This window comes from Anser cygnoides, chromosome 12 (assembly GCF_040182565.1).
Source record: "Anser cygnoides isolate HZ-2024a breed goose chromosome 12, Taihu_goose_T2T_genome, whole genome shotgun sequence".
NCBI lineage: Eukaryota > Metazoa > Chordata > Aves > Anseriformes > Anatidae > Anser > Anser cygnoides.
In genome coordinates this window covers 12317102-12337010 of record NC_089884.1, presented here as the reverse complement: position 1 = coordinate 12337010, position 19909 = coordinate 12317102, and the positions used below count along the sequence as shown (strand labels likewise).

The 19909-nt window shown below is 58.0% G+C and overlaps 2 protein-coding genes across 3 annotated transcripts; both read right to left on the bottom strand.

The window, feature by feature from the left end:
• Positions 1-647: 647 nt before the first annotated feature.
• On the bottom strand, positions 648-7470 carry TMEM208 (transmembrane protein 208). The gene is made up of 6 exons (XM_048055463.2): positions 7337-7470; positions 7133-7228; positions 6998-7057; positions 6748-6884; positions 2166-2250; positions 648-1106 (listed from the first exon to the last, which is right to left on the bottom strand). Exons 1-6 carry the CDS (start codon positions 7340-7342, stop codon positions 969-971), a joined length of 522 nt encoding a protein of 173 aa, XP_047911420.2. The 5' UTR covers positions 7343-7470; the 3' UTR covers positions 648-968.
• Positions 7471-7595: 125 nt separating this feature from the next.
• Positions 7596-19816, bottom strand: ELMO3 (engulfment and cell motility 3). 2 transcript variants are annotated; one of them, XM_067004493.1, is made up of 21 exons: positions 19583-19816; positions 19452-19492; positions 19213-19285; positions 19083-19133; positions 18439-18608; positions 17472-17571; positions 17213-17364; positions 16308-16386; positions 15620-15670; positions 15267-15389; positions 14952-15083; positions 14533-14637; positions 13860-13968; positions 13493-13629; positions 13217-13380; positions 12966-13078; positions 12655-12759; positions 12201-12283; positions 11762-11842; positions 10755-10963; positions 7596-8505 (listed from the first exon to the last, which is right to left on the bottom strand). In XM_067004493.1, the coding sequence occupies exons 1-21, from the start codon at positions 19658-19660 to the stop codon at positions 8496-8498; spliced, it is 2166 nt and encodes a 721-aa protein (XP_066860594.1). In that variant the 5' UTR covers positions 19661-19816; the 3' UTR covers positions 7596-8495. The 2 variants fall into 2 exon arrangements, with proteins under 2 accessions (XP_066860594.1, XP_047911406.2); XM_048055449.2 differs by lacking the exon at positions 7596-8505 and having other exon boundaries at positions 9608-10963.
• Between the last annotated feature and the right edge of the window lie 93 nt (positions 19817-19909).

The following is a 19909-nucleotide window of genomic DNA, read 5'->3' as shown; positions in this document are numbered from 1 at the left end:
GTTACGGATCGCATTGAGTGCAAAAGCTTAGCTGGCACCACTGCTAATACAGCCTGCTCACATGGGCAAAGCTGCATGTTTGTGAGCTGGTGCGTCAGGAGCAGGAAGAGGTCACCAGGGTGTAAAAACCCCCTAATGAGCAGGGACAGCACAAGTAAATTAACGCAGGCAACAGCAGGTGTTGCCCTGAGCCGTACGTGGTTTCTAATGTGGGCTCTCTGCCACAGTCACAGCACCCCAGCTAAGCCATCCATGGGAGTTTTTAAAACAAAACAAAAAAAAAAGATTTGGTTTTTGCTTCTGCTAGCTGGAGCTTTTCATCCCACCGAGCTCCCGTAAAGGTAGTACAGGCCAATTTATGGCTCCAGAGAGCCCAGGCTCAATCCTAAAAGCTCCAAGCTTGGCTACAAGCTCAGTTCATAACCCTCCAGCTGCTCCAGACACTCCCAGTCTCACAGAGCAGCTGAGGCCCCTCTGCAGGCTGCTGATACTGCAGCAGGCAGGACGGCACAGAGCAGGTGTGGGAAGGGATGAGACAACTGAGCTGGGGGATTTTGCTTCCATCTGGTCCAGGCCTCCAAGAATATGCTGGCGTTTTTAACCGCTCCCCTCTTTGAGCACCCCTGCATGAACACACTGCCAGCATGGCCAATTAGACTCTGCTCTTTAATATAATATTTCCTCCAGCATTGCAATCCCCACCCTTGAACGCGATACAGCACTGCTTTAGAAAGGTATTTACACATCCCAGCATAACCCCCCCCGCCTTGTCATCACAAGGAGCAAGGCCTCGACTGGCACTAAGAAACCAACCAAGGGAAGTCTCTTGCAGCCTTCATCGTGGAATGGCAGCAATGACAGAGGGCAACATAGATACTGTGATGGTTTCAGATTGGTTTCTGTCGCATCCCTGATGAAATAACAGCATGGAGATGAGAGACAGGGTTAATCCATCTCCCCGGCCAGGGCTAAAAGCGCTTCATCTGGCGGCGTTCTTGTCGGCGCTGCTTCTTCTCGTTTGGTTCCTGACTGGCGGCCGAAGACTCGGCTGTAAACCAGGGCCCCAGGATGTTCACCCACAGGAGGTACAGAGCACGCCCCGGAGCCTGCAAAACACGTGTGGCAGCAAACTCAGTCACTGCGGAGGCAGCTTTGGCAGGTCAGGACGGCTGGTCCTACAGGGGAAGCCGAAGGAGCTAGAAAATATCTACAGGCTGGGTCAGGGACATCACAAGATGCACTGATATCAAAGGCAGCGGCAGGCACCCAAAATAAGTGGCCTGGTTTCATATGATTTGGGACCTTGCATACGTCTCTGGGATCACAGCACTCAGACTTCATGTATGGAAATCCCAGCATCAGTTCTGAATTACCCAGAAAGATCCGGCTTCCCAGACATTCTGCTTCTCCCTCCTTCAGAAACAAAATCACATTTCTCTGAACAAAAAAACACGATCCATATGGTGTCCAGGGTAGTCAGGGCCTAGGCTGCCCCCTGCCAGAACCAGCTAGAAAGGAACTTGGGAATAAGGAAAGAAGGTATCTTTCTACTCCCCCAAGATTGCATTACGTATCCTCATGGGATATGCTCAAAAAAAAAAAAAAAAAACCACCACCACAGTTGCTTTAATTGCTTGGAGATTTTTTTACCCTTTTGCAAAAGCAGTTTTAGCTGGAGGCACATGAGAAATGTTTCAGCAGTAGAAAGCACCCGGTATGTTAAGGAGGATCAAAGCCTGCAGAGTTTGATCTACCAAATGGCATGGGGTGCAGCAGTTCCCAGCCTCAGTCAGTGCTGGTGAATGACTGAGAAAACCAAACAAGAAGAAACACAGCCTGTTTGTCACAGTCACAGAAAGGCACAGAAAATAGATCTACGCACAATGAGGGCTTTAATCTGCCTCATGCTTCCTGTTGCCATTTCACAGGACCAGAGGGAAAGGCCAAGGTCAGGTTTTGCATGATTTACTACGAGGTTGAACCAGAGGGATCAGGATTTCTTTCCCTCATATTTTTACAACGTTTGATGAAAATAAACATAATTATCAGCAGTTTCAGCCTGAAACAGGACACTTTGAAATGGAATGGATAAATAACGTCCTCAGTTCTGAAGACAGGGAAAGACAGGGACAAATCAGAGCAACAAGAGCAACTGCAGGGCTTACCAAGAGCCAGAAGTACCAGACGTAGAGTGAGAAGCAGCTCAGCACTTGGACCATAGCTGTCAGCAGGATCACATCCTTGAGGTGCCTGAGGGAAGAAAAGCAAAACATGAGCCCCTCAGTTCCAGCCCCCACCAGCCCGAGGCAGCGCTGAGAGCAGCGATGGACAGGAACAAGCTGCCCACCGCTCCACCACCACCCTCTGGGGGAGCCGAGGTTCAGCAGCATGTCAGAATCAAAAAAACACTATTGGAGCAGGTAAAAAACACTACAGGAGCAGCTCCCTGCTAGGGTGGGCGCCTCACCACAGAGCTTTGGATGGTGGACACCGCTCTGCAGGTGCCGGGCTGCAGGGAGAGCCTTGAGCCTGCCTCTGACGCCAGGAGATGGCCCTGCAAGGACCCCCTGCCCTGAAGGAGGTGTGCCACCAAATGAAGATCTATGAGAAGTGAGCGGGCTGCGCACCATCAGAGAAGACGAGATGGGAATTCATCAAATGAGAATTCATCAGAAGAAGATGGATAGGATCTTCTCTGTGTCACAGCTTGAAAAACCTCAGACCACAACTGCAGCAGAGAAGCAGGCAGTGTCCAGAGGTAAGCACAACCTCTGGAGAAGGGGAAGGATGGAAGCTGCTAACTTCTGGCACCAACAGAGAAGCTCCTGCCCCCCCTAAGGGCTTACACCTCCGAAACAGGTTCACCACCGTCAGCACTGAAGAGGAGCCGGATGTCCCTACAAGCAAACAAAGGGGTGCACCTCACCCTAAACCACACAAGACCACCAGGAAAAAATGAAGTCACCACGAGGGGGATGCTGCACAGGCACATCGCAAGTGCCTGCCACAGGGGACAGAGGCACCCACCTGGTGATCTGACCTGTCACCCAGGGAGGCTTGCTGCCTGCTGGGGCCGGATCCAGGATGTGCAGGGATCCAACATCCCACATGCGAGCTCTGGAGGCAGTGGTCAAGGGCATGGGAGCCCAGGTGGTGGTCTCAATCCCGACAGCGAGGGGAAAGGGTGTGAGGAGGAGGGCAATGTACAAGTCAGTAACTGGCAGCAGAACTGGTGTTGGTGACAGGGTTTGGGGCTCTGTGACCATGGGACGCCATTTGCAGATCAGCATCTGCTTGGAAGAGATGGGATCCACCTCACAAAGCGAGGTAAAGACATTTTCACCAACAGGATGGCAGACCTCGTAAGGACGGCTTCCAACTAGGAACCACAGGGGAGGGTGAGAGTAAGCAGCAGCCCTGAGAGGGAGGAACGGACAGGTCACTGCACAAAGGGCATGGGGTGATGTGACAAGGAGAGATCACAAAAATCAACAAAAGGGGGCCTCAGTTGGGTCACCTCCAGCATCTGCCTGTAAGCGAGGAAGTGCCTACAAGGCAGCGCTGTGGAAAAATCCCCCAGTCCCTTTCGAGGAACTCAACACACGGGCTGCTTCCCTTAAGCGCCCGTATACCACTGCACGCAGGATGGGGAATAAACAAGGAGATGTGTGTGCAGCTGCAGGGGTGAGATCTTGTTGGGATCAGGGAGATGTGCTGGGACAGCTCCCACGAGTGGAGCGTCGCAGTGGTGGGATGCAGGCTCCTTAGGAAGGACTGGCTGGGACGGCGAGGCAGGGGCTGCCCTCTGTGAGAGAGCAGCTGGAGCGCTGGAGCTCTGCCCAGGCACGGACAAGGAGCTGACCGAGAGTTTATGGGTTAAGATTAAAGAGAGAACAGGTACAGGTGACAACATAGTGGGGGTCTGCTACGGGCCCCCTGACCGGGAAGAATAACCCAGCTGAACATAAGCCAGTGACGTGCCATTCAGGAAAAGAAGGAGCCTGGGCTGCACTAGGAGGAGTGCTGCCAGCAGGTGAAGGGACGTGATCCTGCCCCTCTGCTCAGCACTGGTGAGGCCACACCTGGGTAATGGGTCCAGTTCTCTGCTCCCCAGTACAAGAGAGACATGGACAGACTGGAGAGTCCAGAGAAGGTGCATGAAGGTGCTGAAAGGACCGAAGCATGTCTGCTACGAGGAGGAGCTGAGAGTTGGGACTGTTCAGCCTGGAAAAGAGAAGGCTCAGGGGGATCTCATCAGTATACATAAATACCTGAAGGGAGGGTGCAGAGAAGACAGAGCCAGGCAGGGGACAGGACAAGAGGCAGTGGGCACAAGCTGGAGCACAGGAGGTTCCCTCTGAACATCAGGAAGCACTTCTGTGCTGTGTGGGTGACGGAGCACTGGCACAGAGAAGTTGTGGAGTCATCACTGGAGATATTCAAAAGGTGCCTGGACACAGTCCTGGGCACCCTGCTCTGGAGTACCCTGCTGGATGAGTGGCTGGACCAGATGACCTCCAGAGGCCCCTTCAACAGCCTCATCCAGTCTGTGATTCTGTGATAATCTGCTGGAGCAAGAAGCACTCGAGTCACATCCAAAAATGGAGTTAAAAAAAACAACAGCAAGTGCAGTGGTAGCGAATTAGCTTGTCTCATTCTGGGCAGCACAGAGCAAAACAAAGTGATGTTAGGTATTCATCAGTTGGATTACGATGGGACACCATCATCACACCGAGCACACCAGACACTGCAGAAATTACCATCAACAATGCTACGATGGAATACTGAGGTTCAGAATTTAGTGCATCACCGGAGGTCACCCAGGGGGACCTCCCACACTGAGCCCAGCTCTCCAAAACACCTGCAACTCCCTGCACCGTGAGATCAGCCTTCAGTCCCAGTAGGTCAATCCCCTGACAGTGCCATCACACCCAGGCAGTGGGGTAGCTAGCATGCTCTGTTGCCGAAGAGCATCCCTCACAACTAGGATACCCAAGACAACATTAAACTCCCTTATTTTTCTTAATCAACTGTCCTGTATTGTGTTTCCATAAAAAAGGGTATCCAAAATATTTTGTGCTTTTAGAATTACTCAAGAGAGCCAAAAGAAATGGCAAGTATAAAACAGGAGAAAAATGCTCAGCTGACAAGCAAGGAGTTACTACAGGATGAGCACAGTGTAAAGCAACCGGCTCACAAGTTGTCCTAGAAATAATTCCCTCTTTTTCTGTCTGCATTATCCCTGTGACTGCATCTCCTACACTGGACATTTGTGTCACTGTGCTGCCTGTAGAAAATTCACTACTCAAAAAGCAAAACCACAGCAGATGGGAGTTCATCATGTGCAGAGAGAACAGGTTCTGTGCTGTGTCAGTAAGCCTGCCTGCTAATAATGTCCCTATTCATCTGCTGGCTGGAGAAATGAGACTTGTGTTAAAAAAAAAAAAAAAAAGCAAAACGTGGCCCTTCCAGCAAAAGGATGCTTGACGTGAAAATGAGCTGCTTCCCTGGGCAGGACTATTACACCTTGACTGTCAGGTAAGAAGCTGAAGCAACCTGAACACTGATGAGAGGACAACACAAACCAGCAATGCTCAGCCTGTAATCCTGCCTCCCCAGTCCAACACCTGCATAGCTAATCCACCCAAAAATGCCTGCTTGCCTCCTCCTCTACCTCTCTCTCCTGCCTGATTTGGATTACAATTCCTCTACTGGACACAGAGCCCCACTGCGTTTCTTCACAACTCCAACAGCAAGTGAAAGACAGTCATACACCTAAAATCATACCAACCCCAAAGACATTGGAGGGAAGAGGCCAAGAACTCCAGACACCTCACTAAATGCACACTGAAGTACCACAACAAAGACTGAACCAACAGACGGGAAGCTGAGGGCAGGGAGAACAGAGAGCCAAAGCTGGAGTGTCCAAAACTGCCTTACAATGTTCTAAAACTAGCTCGGGGTTCACTGTTGGAAAACACATGAATCTAGAAAATATTTCTACTGTTTCTGTAGAGTTATCTCCTTATTTTATTTAACATCACTTTGCAAGAATTACTGTTGCGTGTTCCTTAATCAAGGGAAAGGGAGTTGTGTCACCTCTAACACCGAACAGGCACTCCGCACTGTCTGGAGACAGATGTAGGTAAAGCACAAGTATAGAAGGCAAAAAGGCCAAGGTGGTGCAAGGAGTTAAGATGCTGAGCAGGTTTTTTAGCACGGAAACAACTGAATTAGAACAGATCAAGACACCGGCAGTTTGCAGCCAAGCTGGGGTAGCTGGCAGCGTGCGCCCTTCTGCCCTATCAAGCACTACCTGCAGTGGTGGTTTATAAAAAATAAAATTTCACCGTGTGCTGCGAAGCGCGCAGGGGGTCAGCGCTGCCTCTTCCTGACAGAGGGTTTAGGCTGCTCCAGCTGAGCTGGATCTCCTGTGGGATCTCCTGTGGGATCTCCTACCTGCGCGCCTCGGCACTGAGGCAAGGCCCTAAGGACGGACGGACGGATGGCTGCGGTTCCAAGCTGACCGCCCGCGTGGCGGCTCACGACCGGGCCAAGCGCTCAGCTAACGAGGCCGGTTAGGCTCATTCTGGGAAAGAAGGGCTGAAGGCCGGCGGAGCAGCGAGGGGAAGGCTGCCGGCTCCCCTCGGGTGAGCGGGGAGCGCCGCCCGGCCTCCTCCCGGCGCCCTGCGAGCGCGCTCAGGCAGCAGCTCCTGCTCACCTGGACTGCGCGGTGCGGACACTCACTCTGCCATCCCCTGCTCCATATTCAGGTCAATTCCCCCGTCGGCAAGGCTGCCATCGTCTGTGAAAGACGGCTTTGCCATGGAGTTCATGGAGCGGTAGCTGGTGCCGTAGACCACGGAGCTGAAGACGAAGGCGAGCTGCAAGGAGCAAAGAGCGCTCGGGCACCGCTGCCTCCGCCGCCGCCGGGCCGGGGGGCAGCGGGGGGGGGCAGGGGGGGGCCCCGGCCGGGCCCCGTCTGCCCGAGGCTCACCCACGTCCAGGCGGAGGCGGCGGGGTAGAAGATGACCAGGTTCACCACGGCGTACACGGCCTGCGGGGAGAGCGAAGGCGGCGTCAGCCCGGCACGGCCCCGCGCTGGGCCCTGCCCGGCCCCGGCCGCACTCACCGAGGCCCCGAGGATGATGCGGAGGTAGAAGCGCAGCGTCTCGCGGTTCTCCTCCAAGATCTGCTTCTTGCCCTTGGTGCCCGCCTTGCCCTTGGGCTGCGGAGCCAAGAGACGCGGTCAGCGGCCTCGCCAGGACCCCGCTCCCCCCCCCCCCCACCAAACCCCCAGCCCCCAGCGGCCCGGCCCGGCCCCCCCGCCGCTCACCGCCATGGCTCCGCGCTGCGCCGGCACCGCCCGCCGCGGGGCGGGGATGGGGCGCCCGGGGACGGGGGAGGGACGGGGGAGGGACGGGGGCAGGGCCTCGGCCTCCGCATCAGCGCCTCGGCTCCTCCTCGCCGGGCCTTGCCCTGAGCCCCTCCGGCCTGCTCCGGCCGCCCGCTCGCCTCCCTCGGTTGTCCCGTAGCGCTGCCGCCTTGGTGGCCTTGGTGCTTCGGTCTCGCCGCTGCTGCCCCAGGACAGCTCTGTTCAGTGCCCGGCCAGGCCCCCGAGCAGCACCCTGTGGGCCTCGTATCTCCTTCTGTGTTTCCAGCACCAGCGCTATTTCCAATACACCCTATTTTTCCTCCCACCTCACCCGCTCAAATGTCCCGCGTCTGTCCTAGGGTCAGCAGCCTCCTGGGCCTCCTGGGCATGGAGGAGCCCAGGAAGAAGCCTGAGAGGCGAGAGCCGCCCCAGGCACACGGGGATCCCAGGTGGGACGGAGGGGATGGCCTGCAGGGGCCTTTCCAGCACGGGGGCCTTGCTGTGGCCAGGCCTCTCCTGGCAGTGGTGTGTGGCAGTGCCATTGTGGTTAGGATTCCCCCTCCAGGCCACCAGCAGGGTCGGGGGAAGCGGCTGATCCTCCTGCCACAGCTCAGGGATGGGTGGTGAGCATGTGCTTTGCCCTTCGTTATCTCCTTGCCTTGGCAGGAGGAGGTAGGGCCAAAGTTCAGCGGGAATTTTGGAAACATGGGCCTTCTGTCACCCTGCCCAACGCTGGAGGACATTCCCAAGGTCCTTCCTGACAGAAGGGGCCAGAAGGAGCCCCACGCCTCTCTTCATGCCCTGCAGCACCTGTGGGAGCTTGGCCTGATGTCCTGCCACAGCCTGAGCAAGGTGCGGGCATGGTGCTGGCGGAGGGCAGCTGCTGTCCAGCAAGGACGAGGGGAGGTGACGTCCTGGGAGGCTGCCAGTTCGTACTGCTCGAAGCCCTCAAAGCGAGCTGCCAAGTGCGCGCAGAGGTGGTGGCCTGCACTGCAGCAGGGCAAAGCTGAGCGCAGGCATGCAGTGACTGTCGTGGGGCTGGTTGGCAGTCCTGTTTGTCATCTGTCGCCCTCTGCCCAGGTTCTCCACTTCCCAGAGCTGAGGTGGCTGCCCCACAGCCTCATCTTGACCTACGAGGGAATGACAGAGGCAGATGCCTTTCTGCAGACTCCAGCACCTCAACATCTCTGCCTGTAACAAGCTCACGCAGCAGTGGGGGTTATGGAAACTCCTCTTCTTGCTGGCAAGGTGGGGAACGGGTTGAGCCTGGGTGGGCTCCAAGGCCAGGACAGCTCTCGGAAGGCATTGCAAGCAGCTGAAGAGCTTGGAAGTCGTCATGCACAGAGGGGTCAGCATGATGGAAATAGAGCACTTCCAAGCCCAGATGCCCCTGCAGATGTGTGTACAGTCACAGTTTACAAAGGAGGCAGAGATTTCCTTCATTCCATGACCCTTGGCGCAGGCAGCTGGGGAAGCACTCCTGTCTGGTGGTCTGCTGAGCAGGGTATGGCAGGCTCTGAGCTGTCTGCACACCAGCTGCCTCTGGTGCCTGCTGGACAACTTGTTCTTGCTGTCTAGCACTGAATCCTGAACTGCTCCAAATGAGTACATAAGCAACTCCCAGCTTGCCCAGCCAGGGCACGCTGGGGATGCTGCTACATAGCACAGCAAGAAAATGGCTTCTCACGGAGCCTGCTGCCCACAGCTGAAAGTAAGTTGGGGTTCTAGTTGCTGCTGGGGACGGAGAGAGATCTGCTGTTCACAAGAGAGAGATTTTGGCTGTCAGAGTCGCCTAGGTGCTGGGTTGATGGCCCCGACACCCCTGTGGAGGCCAGGAATGTGGTCTGCAGATCAACCTGGGGCAACCTGCAGTGCTCCTAAGGCCATTTCCAGCCTAGGAAGGCTTAGCTGTAGCCCTGTTGCCACCTTGCTCAGAGGTGACTCAACTCCTTGCCTGCTCTTCTACTCAGCAGTAGGAACAAAATCTTCCTGCCAGCCATCCTACAGGGTTCTTAAAGCACTGTGCTGTGGATTCCAGGATGGCCTTGTTTCCTGCAATGTCTTCTATGCCTGGTGTCCTAGGAGCCACCCAACGCACTGTTCTTCGACAAGTGGTTTGCGTGGGTCCCTCCTGGTGTGTGTGGGCAGAAGGGCAGAGTGTGCTGTCCCTGTCACGTCCCCTTTTAGGCTCTTTTGCCTGCATTCCCCAAACCTTCAAAAAGGACACGGCCCTGAGTTCTCCACAAGTGTTTATTGTCCAAATCTGCAGGAGATGGGGGAGTCAGAGCCCTGGCCACCCCAGCAACGTGCAGTTACAGTGCTTAGACAGTCGCAGGCTTACAGGCTACACCCTTGTTACTACAACACCCATTGGAGAAGCTGTAGGCACGAGGAGGTGCAGGGCACCGGGGTGGGAGGCGTTGGGGGCCATGGAGGAGGTAGCTCGTCGTATTGCAGTAGTGCAGCAGCATGGCTGAAGTGTGCAAGTATCCACCGGGGTGGGGGAAGGCACCAGGGTTAGCACGAGCGGCTCAGTGCTGCCACAAAGGCGGACTGGGGTCAGGCACTGGGGCAGCGAGCCTGTGCCCGTCTGAAATTGTGCTGGGGAGCGGGGACTCGTACCCTAAACAGCCTCTAGGAGCATCCCACCGCCCTGTCCGGGACTGGGAGCGCTCGCAGCAAGGAGAGGGAGGGGAGCAGAAAAGAAATCTTTCAGTGCATAAGTGCCGGGCCTGTCCATCAGCAAACCTGACCCTGCTGTAGAGTGCTGGCGGCTCATCGAAAAAAGCAGTGGGCCTTTTCTAACCCCTTTTTAACCCAGGAGGGAGCCTCTGCCCTGAGCAGCCGTGCAGGGGAAGGTCAGGCTGTGCAGACGTACCGTTGTAATGACGACCCCCCAGCTGCTGCACCTTCACTCCTCCTGGTGCCCTTGCCCTCTCTGCCCAAATCTGACCGCAGCAAAGGGTGGGTGTGGGGGCAGCACCAGCAGAGAGGGGTTCAGCTGTCTAGGAAGCACTTCATCTCGCCTGCCTGTGGCAGAGGAGCAGAGCGGACAGGTCCCTTCCCTCTAACAACAGTTTGCTCTGGGATGCTGGTGAGTTCTGGCTGGGCAAGTTACAGGTGTGGAAGAGGGGACAGGCTGCCCTGCTCGCTCACAGCCTGCAGCGCAGGACGGGGACAGGCAGCGCACACCCAAGCCCTCATCCAGCACCTGGGCTCGTCCCTTTGGGGCAGGAACGGGGGACAGAGCCTGGAGGAAGGGCTTTGCTGTCGGCAGGCGACAAAATGATTCTAGCTCCAACCACCGCAGAGCTGAATGGGGCAGCCTGCAGAGAAAAGGGGGCAGGGAGATCGGGCACGGGGGGATGCAGAAACTCACTGTTCTGCGTGGCTGAAGTCATAGCAGAAGTTTAGGTTGCTGGGGGGCTTTGGGACAGGAGGAGGGGTGTCGGGGATGCTGACGTTCTCCAGGTCCAGGAGCCGCAGTTTGAGTTCCATCGACAGCAGGACATCGAGGTCTGTCTGCGTTCGCTCACTTGTCATCTCCTTGCCCAGGAGCACGTTCAGCCCATCCGTCCAGAGGCAAAACTGGGGAAGCAAAGGAGCTCAGGAGAACCTCTGGGCAGCTGGAAAACCCCTACCTCCAGCAACCCGACCCAACCCGAGGGCAGAGCAGCCCTGCCTGGAGCACCTCCTTCCCTGCCACGCTCTCGCCCTTCCTTCACGCGGGCTCAGGGCAGCTCGGTCCGTGAAGCCACCAGCAGCACCATCCTCTCCCTCCTCACCCCGGCCGAGCTCCCTGCGGTGCTGGGGAGGCCACTACCTTCTGCCTGCGGTCAGGGTGGCACCAGCTGGCTTCTCGGCGTGTCCCTCCGCATTACGCTTGCCAGCCACCTACCCCCGCCCCGCCACAGCCCCTTGGAGCTCCCTGCCTGACCTTCCCAGCCAGACTGGGGCTTTGTTCATCCCCTTATCTCGCGGCCAGCTACAGAGCCGCAGTCCCCACATTCCTGCAGGACCACGGCCATGCACGCACAAAGATGTTACTGTCCCTTTGGTGTTAGCCCAGCAGGCTGGCCGGAGGCCAGGGAACCCCAGCTCCTCTGGGCTATGTAGGGAAGGGTGGAAGCAGGCACCTCCCCTCCCAGCATCACAAGTTACCCTTTAGTGTCCAGTTCCAGGATCAAGCCAGCAACTGCCTGCCTGTCTAGCCTCAGCCCCTTCTCTCCTCTGTGCTGCCAAGAGCACCCAGCGCCTCTGAGAACCAGAGCACTGAAAGCGCTTTGCAGAGCGCCCCTCTCCCAAATCTGGGGGAGCAGAGACAGGCCCTCCCTCGCTTGGACTCCCTTGGCAAGAACGTGCCATCCCGTGGCCCCTGGAGCTCACCTCGTACCGCGTGGGGGCAACGAAGTTCAGGCAGTATTCCTCCACATCGTACACGATGGAGAAGGCGAGTTCCAGGACATCCTATGGAGAAAGAGCAGGGGTTATGTGGGTTCTCAGCTGGCTTCTTTGCAGCCTGGTGGGGTTCACAGCAGGAGCTGCCTCCCAGTCTCCTCTGCAGCCTGGAAGGCCCAACAGGTCTCCAATCTCAAGCCACATCAAAAACCTGCCACGCACCAGCCCAGCTGATGTCCTCCAGAGGCCTCTAGCTCCTGAAGGACGACAGGTAGCCCTGGGTTCTGGCCAGCTCCCCAGGCTGGCTGTGCCCCAGGACACATCTGGGGACACGCAGTAGGTGCAGAGTGACAGTGGCAGCGGAGCAGTTCGTGGTGCACAAGAGGAGGGAGGGGAGCGTGCAGCAATGCGGGGTGGAGGTGCTGACCTTGTTCTGCTTCCCAGAGCTCTTCTCCTTCGTGTGTGGACACTCCTTGCCAATAAGCAGCGCCTTCATGTCTGCCACGGGAACTTGGACAAGCAGAGGAGCCGTGAGTGCCTGCTCTCCCGCTTCCTCACCCACAGAACCACTGCCACGGGCAGGAGGCATCCTGCCCCACACCACGGGGTGTCCCCAGTGCTCAGAGCCCTGCAGCGCCCAAGCAAGGGGTCTCACAGCAGTTGCCAACATGAGGGAGCTTGAGCTGCTCCACAGTGCCCTTTCACAAGCCAGCCAGCCCCACTGATTTTCCCCAGCCCCAGAGCACCAGCAGGACCTGGGCTGGATGCGTGGCACTAGGGCAATTCCCACCTTAAAGCATCCCGAGCACGTAACAGGGGAGGTGGGGAGAGGGCTCCCCTCCTCACCACTCTCCTTCCCTCTCTTTCTCCTCATCACCTACTTTTCTCGGGCAGGCTCTCGATGGGGGGAGATTGCACCCCCTCCTCCACGTCCCCGTAGTGCAGCACCTTGTGGTTGGGTGACAGGCGGCAGTACCACAGCTTATCTGCAGCAGAGAGGCCGTGGGGAAACGCTCAGCCCCCAGCTGCCATCCCACTCCCCGGGGGGATGGCGCTGCCCCCTCAATTAGCACTTTGCTCAGTGCCGAGGTGGCCGCGGTTAATTGTGACCTCTCCTGTGGCAGGGAAGGGGGCACTCTGTACTCCTCCGTGCCCGTCCCCTGCCCAGGAGCAGGCCGGGGCTGGCACTCACCCTGCCTGCGGCGGCTGCTGATCTTGCGGAAGAGGGTGCCCTCGCAGAGCCGCAGCAGGCGCTGCTGTCGGATCAGCTCCAGGAGCTCCGGCTTCAGCCTCTCGCGCAACTCCCTGGGGCAAGAGCCAGAAGGAGAGGAGCACGGACCCTTCAGCAGGCACTCGCTGACCCAGCACCCCGCGAAGGGCCCCCCCGGCCCCACCACGTCACCTCCCACCACGGCTCCAGCTCCCTGCCCACAGCCCACTCACAGCACGGGCACCGCCAGCGTCTCCTCCTGGTGCAGCCGCTCTGTCTGCCGCAGCTTGAGGATCTCGCTGTAGTTCAGTGCATTCACTCTGGTCTTGAACAGCTCCAGGGAGGTGGGCTTGAGGGACAGGGTCCTGGTGATCTGCTCCCGCACCACCTGCAGCACCTGCGGGCACAGGACATCATCCCCAGTCTGGCGACGCTCCTCCAGAGCCCCTGAAATATGCGCACACCCTGTGGCCTCGGCTCTCGTTCAAGGCCCCAGCACTTCCCGTCACCTTATCGAAGTCCTCCTGGGTAGCGCGCATCTCCTTCCAGGTCTTGTTCACCAGCTGGATGCAGATGCAGAAGAGCTCTTCAAAGAAATGATCCTGCCCGAAGAACATAGGGTAAAAGGCCTGAGCCGTCTCCGAGCCTGTGGTGAGAAGGACAGATGATGCCAGACTCCCTAGTTTTTCCAGAGAATTTCAGCATCCAGGAGAACCTGGACATTTCCTAGCCCTACCTCCCCTTCCCTGCTGTCAGCCACGGCAGAGCCTGGGGGCCCCGCTGGACAGGCACGCACGCAGCCCCCTGCCATGTGTCCCCACTGCTGCTAGCTGGGAGGCAGCAGGGCAGGGAGAGGGACGGGCAGGGCACACATACACGGCTCTCCGATGTGCAGGATCTCGCAGAGGATCAGGGTGAGCTGGATGCTGCTTCGGGCGAACGGGCATTCGTGTTTGTCTTCACGGCTGCTGTTCTCGAGGATGAACTGAGGAGAGGGTTGTTGCCTCATGTTACACACGCCACGAAATCAGAGTGCTGTCCCCGCAGCAAGGCTCAAACTCCCCATGATCCTCCTGCACTTCCTAGCTGAGCCGTTCCCACCAGAGCTGAGCTGTTCCTAACAGCAGCAGTTCGCTCTCCCCAGGAGCCAGCCCCAGCATCCTCCTTCCCCTGCCTCAGCTGAAGGCAGGAGTTGATCGCGGGCAAAGCAGGTCAGAGTGTGGCTAACACTCCGCATCCACTGACTGGTTTTTTTCCCCAAATCACCCTCATCTGCTCAGACTTGAACAAGGCCTGGAAACCCAGCTGTAAGCAAAACACATCTGCGGGGACCCTTCAGCAAAGCACCACCAGCCTCAAATCGCTGTTCCTACCCACAGGACAACTCAGCTGCATTTGAAATTCAAACAGGGCAACAGTAGGACACCAGCTCAAAAGGGGTATCCTGGCCCAGGTGTGGGCAAGGACAGGTCACTATGAAGAAAGGAAAAGAAGCTGGAGATCCACCAGCACCTCTCTGCTGGGGAATTCGCCAGGAGAGAGCACGCACCCGGCTGTAGGCGTTGGGGGTGTGCCTGGAGAAATACAGCATGTTGTCGAGGGCAAGGAGCCCCGGCGGGGCACGGCGGAGGTCCTCTGCTGGGTTGCTGTTGTTCTGGAAAGACACAAAAGGATGCAACTTAGCAGCTGCTGCTTTCTTCTCCAAGCGGCAGAGTCGCCCCGATGCAGTCCAGGGGCTTGCCCTTCCAAACAAGGGCTGCAGGAAAAGCCAAGGGCAGTGATAACAGTCCCTGCGGGGCACGGCAGCTCCGCAGCACTTGCTGTTTAGCAGCACAGAGGCAGCAGAAGGGAAGCACCACCCAGCAGGACCAAGAATGACACCAGGCCCAGGGGAGAAGCTGAAGGTCCTGCTGAAGCCGGGCAGTGGAACTGGCACGTGGCTGGGGAGGGGACAGAGGGCGGACGCACCATGAAGCCCAGCTTGCGGAACTCCTTGGCACACAGGGATCGCCGGCGCTCGGTGCTGAAGTTGCTGGTGGGCGCCTCACTCTCCGACTCGAAGGCAGCTTGGCGCAGCGACTGGAGGAGCTCCCGCTGCTCCTGGAGGGACAGCAGAGGGGGAGGATGCCCGTGGGAACCGTGCAAGCAGGTTCTCCTGGGTTTAAAACCCACAACGAAAGCGAATGTGCTGGGAAAGGAACACACCCCAAAGGCAAACCTTCACCCGCCTCTACTTCCGCAGGAGGAAGCAGGGTCAGACTGGCAAGGAGAGTGCTCCCCGACCTGTGAGTAGGGATCCATGGGGGTCCTCATGCGGCGGTCATGCAGGTTGAGGCTGACAGACTGCAGCACATACAGGTAGTGGGCCATCTCGTCCCCCAGCGGCTCTGAGCTGTGGATGATGTTCTACAGGAGACTGCGAGTGAGCAGGGTCCCCCGGGTGCTGCTCCCAGTCCCTCCAGACAGAGAGACCAAGAGCCAAAGCCCGGCAGGCTCAGCTGCCGGAAGGGGCTTTAGGAAGCGGGCAGCTCCCCGCAGGGCTGAGTGCTGCAGGGGGCACACACAAGGGTGCAGAGGCTGGGGGTAAGGACAGGAAGAAGCACAGAGCACACCCTTGTGTGAGCACTGCTCCTCACCTTGTGGATGAACTGCCTGATGTTCTTCTCCCTCAGGTACTCCATCATATCCTAGGAGGGAGAGGCTGTGAGACATCCCCCAGCTCACCACACTACTCTTTCCCAGAAAAAATAGCGTTCCCTTTACAGGCCCTCATTCCTGCAATGCCTGGTCTTGGGCCACAGGCAAGGGAAGAGGCAGACTCAGGAGTGACACGGGTGAGCAGGAAACCTGCCCTCAGCTTCCACTGCCCCGGTAGGCAGGACTTGTCCCCCCGTGGAGCTCTAACAGAGCCTGCCTCACGAGGCCGCCAAGTTATGTCAGTCAGGGAGAAGAGGCAGAGCAAGGACACCAAATGTAAACACCTCTGGGTACCTCCTCACAGCATCCCAGAGAAGGCAAACGCTACAGCAGAGGACCCAGCTGCCCAAGCCTCCCGTCCCAGGGGAGGGAATGCCTGTCCTGTGTCACCGCCTCCCAGCTGCACCAGACTCTGGTCTGGGCCACCACAGTCCCTGTGACAACACCGGCCCTGGTGCTGTTCCTGTCATCTGACATCTCGCATCCCCCCAGCATCATTTTACGGGGTGTGAAAGAGCAGAGGGCTCTTGGCAGAGGGCCCCGGTGATGGTGCACCGTTGTGCTCGGGTCCCCAGTGCCCCCCACCCCGTGGCCACCCGGCCCTGCCCACTGCTCACAGCCCCTTACCCGCCGCTCAGCGTCGGTCGCGGCCAGCAGCAGCGCAATGAGCAGGGCCATCGCCTTCAGCTGCAGCTGGGTGTTTGTCCTGAGGAAGGAGGGTGAGGACAAGGATGAGAAGAGTTGCTAGCTGCGGTGACTAGCACAGGCCTCTGCCCCCTTCTCTGCTGCCCCCCAGTGTGCGGGACCTAGAGAAGCCAGAGCCATGGGTGAGCAGCTGCTGACAGTGGGGCCGGGGGCGAGACGCTCCCCACAGCACCCACACATGGAACTGACACTGCTCCGGGCACATCCGTGGGCGCAGCTTCCCAGGAAGTTCTGGGAGCACTGACCAAGGGGAGCCTACACATGAAGGAGAAGCTGCAAGTGTCTGCAGTGTATGGGCCTCTGGGACAAGGGAGGGGACAACATTTTGGAGCCACAGGAACAGCTAGAGTGGAAACCCAGGGCAAGCAGCAAGCCTGGGAGTCCAGCAGGAGTCCTGGACACAAGCCTTCCTGTTTTCTAGAATGAAAAGCTCAAAACTGAAGCCATGCAGAGGTACAAGGAAGAGGGAACGCAGAACCTGCCTCAGCTGTACTACTACTGTTTATAAATACAGTGGGGAGAGGGAAGGAAGAGCCAATGCCAGAAGAAATGCAGTTCAACTAAAGAACAAAAAAATCTGAACAAAGCAGGCAATGAACGAGTCCATGAATGAATCCGACCTGGACATGGGACGGTTTCCAGAACAGTCCAAGCCTCCTGCAGCACTGGGGCAACAAGGACAGAGGCTGACCACCCACAGAATGTTTATAAAGGGACAATACAACTTAGTGCTAAGGATAATCAGCAAGACCCCGAAAAATCCCCTCCGGTGCCACATTCCCCCTGGCTTTCGGATGCAGGAGACCAGTGCTCTGGCAACCACTTACACCTGCAGGTGGGTGAGAAGACGATCCACCGTCACTTCTTTTTTGACTAGGTCAAAGAGGAGGCGACTGCTAGGTACCATGTTCTCCAGGATTGACAAGGAGAGCTGCTGCACAGAGGCGTCCATTGCATTCATATTGACGTAACTCACTATCTACAATACACAGAAACATCAGTCAAAGGCAAGTTGAGCCTAGGTAACAAGGGCAACGAGGCATCCCAAAGGCACAGGCTATGGAGTCTGCAGAACAAGCTGCTCACCTTTTTGATGAAGGCTGCACTAAGAGTCTCCCAGGAAACGAAATCATGCTCCATCAGCTCCATGAAGGCCTTCAGGGTGTGAGCCAGCATCTCCCCTGTACTGCAGGAACAGAAAAGCAAACTCAGTGAGGATGGGTCCAGATACCCCCCAGTCACCACGGTAAGGTGGGAGCTGCGCATTGGTGGGCACATCGGAAACAGCTAGAAAAGCAGGCAAGTGAGCATGGGAATGAAAAGAACAACAGAAAGGGAGAATGTTGGGTAAGAAATGAGACTCTCGCTTAGTCATCCCAGGAAGTCAAGGCAGGGGAAGTTCTACAGTTTCTGGAAAGCTGCATTACCATGGTACAACAATCGTGCACACAAGCCCTTGGGAAACCCAAACCACCCCAAATCCCACCCCCTACTTCCAAGAAACATGCACTTCGTTGTGTGGTTTTAGGTTCCACTTCCAGATGAGATGCACTATCACATTGTGAGAGGACCGAGTCAGGTAGACACTAGTTTGGCAGTCAGGTTTTTCTCAAGCTGCCCGCAGACCTCTTTCAGCCAAAAACCTCAGGGTAGAGGGATTATTGGGGGTGGCAGATGGGGCAGCAGGAACGAGCAGCAGCAGGAGGTCTTCTGGTAGTAAAACTGGTAGTGCTGCAGATCATGAAGCCAGAGAAGGGATGGGAAGTTCAAGTCTGAGCACGTTCACAAGGGGTCAGGCCCGCAGGCAGGGGACCTCCGCCTGGCTCCCAGAGCGCAGTGAGAAAGCCACGTACCTGCAGGGAACAAACCTGCAGAGCCAGGCACGCTGCTGCCAGCGCTGCCCTCTGTGCTGCAGCACAGGGCCTTTGGAGAGAGCAGCCAAAAGGAGCAAGAAGCCAGGAACACGAATGAAGCCCAGCTTGGAGCTCATACGGTATTAGCAAGGGAGAAGACAAGTCAAGAACTGCAAGGAAATTCCCCTCCTTATACTCACTCGTTCCCTTCCTCCACAATACAGAAGATTAGTTTCAAGCCATTCCTGTTGATGAACTCCTGAGCAAAGGTAACATCCTGGGAGAGGCTTGCAAGCTTCTTCAATGAGTCAGTCTTCACATCCACGTTGTTGCTCCGGATCCCGTTGTACAACCTCTCTGCTTCTTGGTCCTACCAGGAAGGAAAGAATCAAGCCACAGGGGCTCGTCGAAAGACAGCAAGAAACTCGGAGGCAGAGGCTGGAGGAACTTAAGTGTAAGTTTTGGAAGGAGGCTCAGGCTAGAGCAGCCCCAGCAAGGAGAGGACTGAGACAGAGCAATCAGAGCAGAAACCAGCAGGAGCTGAGGAAGTCAGGCCGGCACGACACTAAGAACACTTGATGAATCTGCCCGTGCATCCAAAGCGCTTCTCAAGACTATTTGGTTCTCTTCACGCTCCCCCACGCTCTACTGAGGGAGAATGAAGGTTGAGACAGGTCTCCCCACGTTATTTCTGCTGGGTCTGAGGCACCGGGAGGAGCTGTCATTAGCCAGAAGTCGCCGAGGGAGGCAGCGGCAGGGGGCTCGGAGGGCCGCATCGCCCCGCGGCAGGGAGCAGCGGGCCGACCCCAGCGCCCGCTTTCGGAGAAGGAGACAGGGCATGTACCGGAGAGGTGGTCAGCCGCAGGATGCTCCCGTTCTTAATCTCCCCGCGGTTCTGCGAGGAGAAAGGGAAGCGGTGAGGGGGCGTGCGGGGCCACCGGGGCCGGCGACCGGGCGGGCAGGTGGTCGCTCACCGACTCGGTGATGTACGTCTGGCGCCCGTCGGCGTACTGCAGGGCGTAGCGCTCCGCGTTGGGCAGGCTCCACCTGCGAGGACACGCAGCCAGGCATGGAGCCAGGCCGGCCCCGGCCACCACCGCCCGGCGTTAACAGCCGTGCCCTCGCAGTCACGACGCCGTAAGGCCGGTCACCGCCTGTCACGACCCGGTGGGCCGCCACGGGTCCGTGACGGGCCCCATGTCGCGATACTCACGCGTCGCAGACGTCCTTGAGCACGGAGGCCAGCGGCTTGGTCTGCGGGCGAGGGAAGGGGAGAAGAGGGCGGCGGTGAGAGGGCAGCAGCGGGGCCGGCGGGCGGCCGCAGAAGGGGGGCGCGGGCGGTACCTGCTGGAGCTCGATGAGCTGCGGGATGGCGCCCACCATCTGGATGGCGATCTTCACCACGTCCTTGGGCGGCGGCATGGCTCCCGCAGCCGCCCCGGCACGGCACGGCCCGCCCCGGCTCCCCGCCGCAGTTCCGGGTCGCTGCCGCCTCCCCGCCCCTGGGAGGGCCCGGCCCGGCCCGGGAGGCCCGAGGGGGACGGGAACGGCGACGGGGCCCGGCCCGCGGCCCCCGAGCAGCGGGCCCCGGTGGGGGGGGGCCCGGGCTGGGGCCGCCCCCGAGCGGAGGCAGGGCCGGGGCCACGGCAAAGGCCCGGACGCGGGGAGCAA

Bases quoted from the DNA above. Each gene is read 5' to 3' on its own strand.
- TMEM208 (XM_048055463.2), bottom strand. The intron at 7,058-7,132 runs GTGAGTGCGGCC...CTCTCCCCGCAG, and splicing joins GCATCATCCTCGGGGCCTCG to GCCGTGTACGCCGTGGTGAA. The intron at 1,107-2,165 runs GTAAGCCCTGCA...CGTGTTTTGCAG, and splicing joins TCTGGTACTTCTGGCTCTTG to GCTCCGGGGCGTGCTCTGTA.
- ELMO3 (XM_067004493.1), bottom strand. From the start codon at position 19,660: ATGCCGCCGCCCAAGGACGTGGTGAAGATCGCCATCCAGATGGTGGGC. The intron at 17,572-18,438 runs GTGAGTATAAGG...CTGTTCCTGCAG, and splicing joins ATTGTGGAGGAAGGGAACGA to TACAGGGGAGATGCTGGCTC. The intron at 10,964-11,761 runs GTGAGCTCCAGG...TTGCTTCCCCAG, and splicing joins TTGCCCCCACGCGGTACGAG to TTTTGCCTCTGGACGGATGG.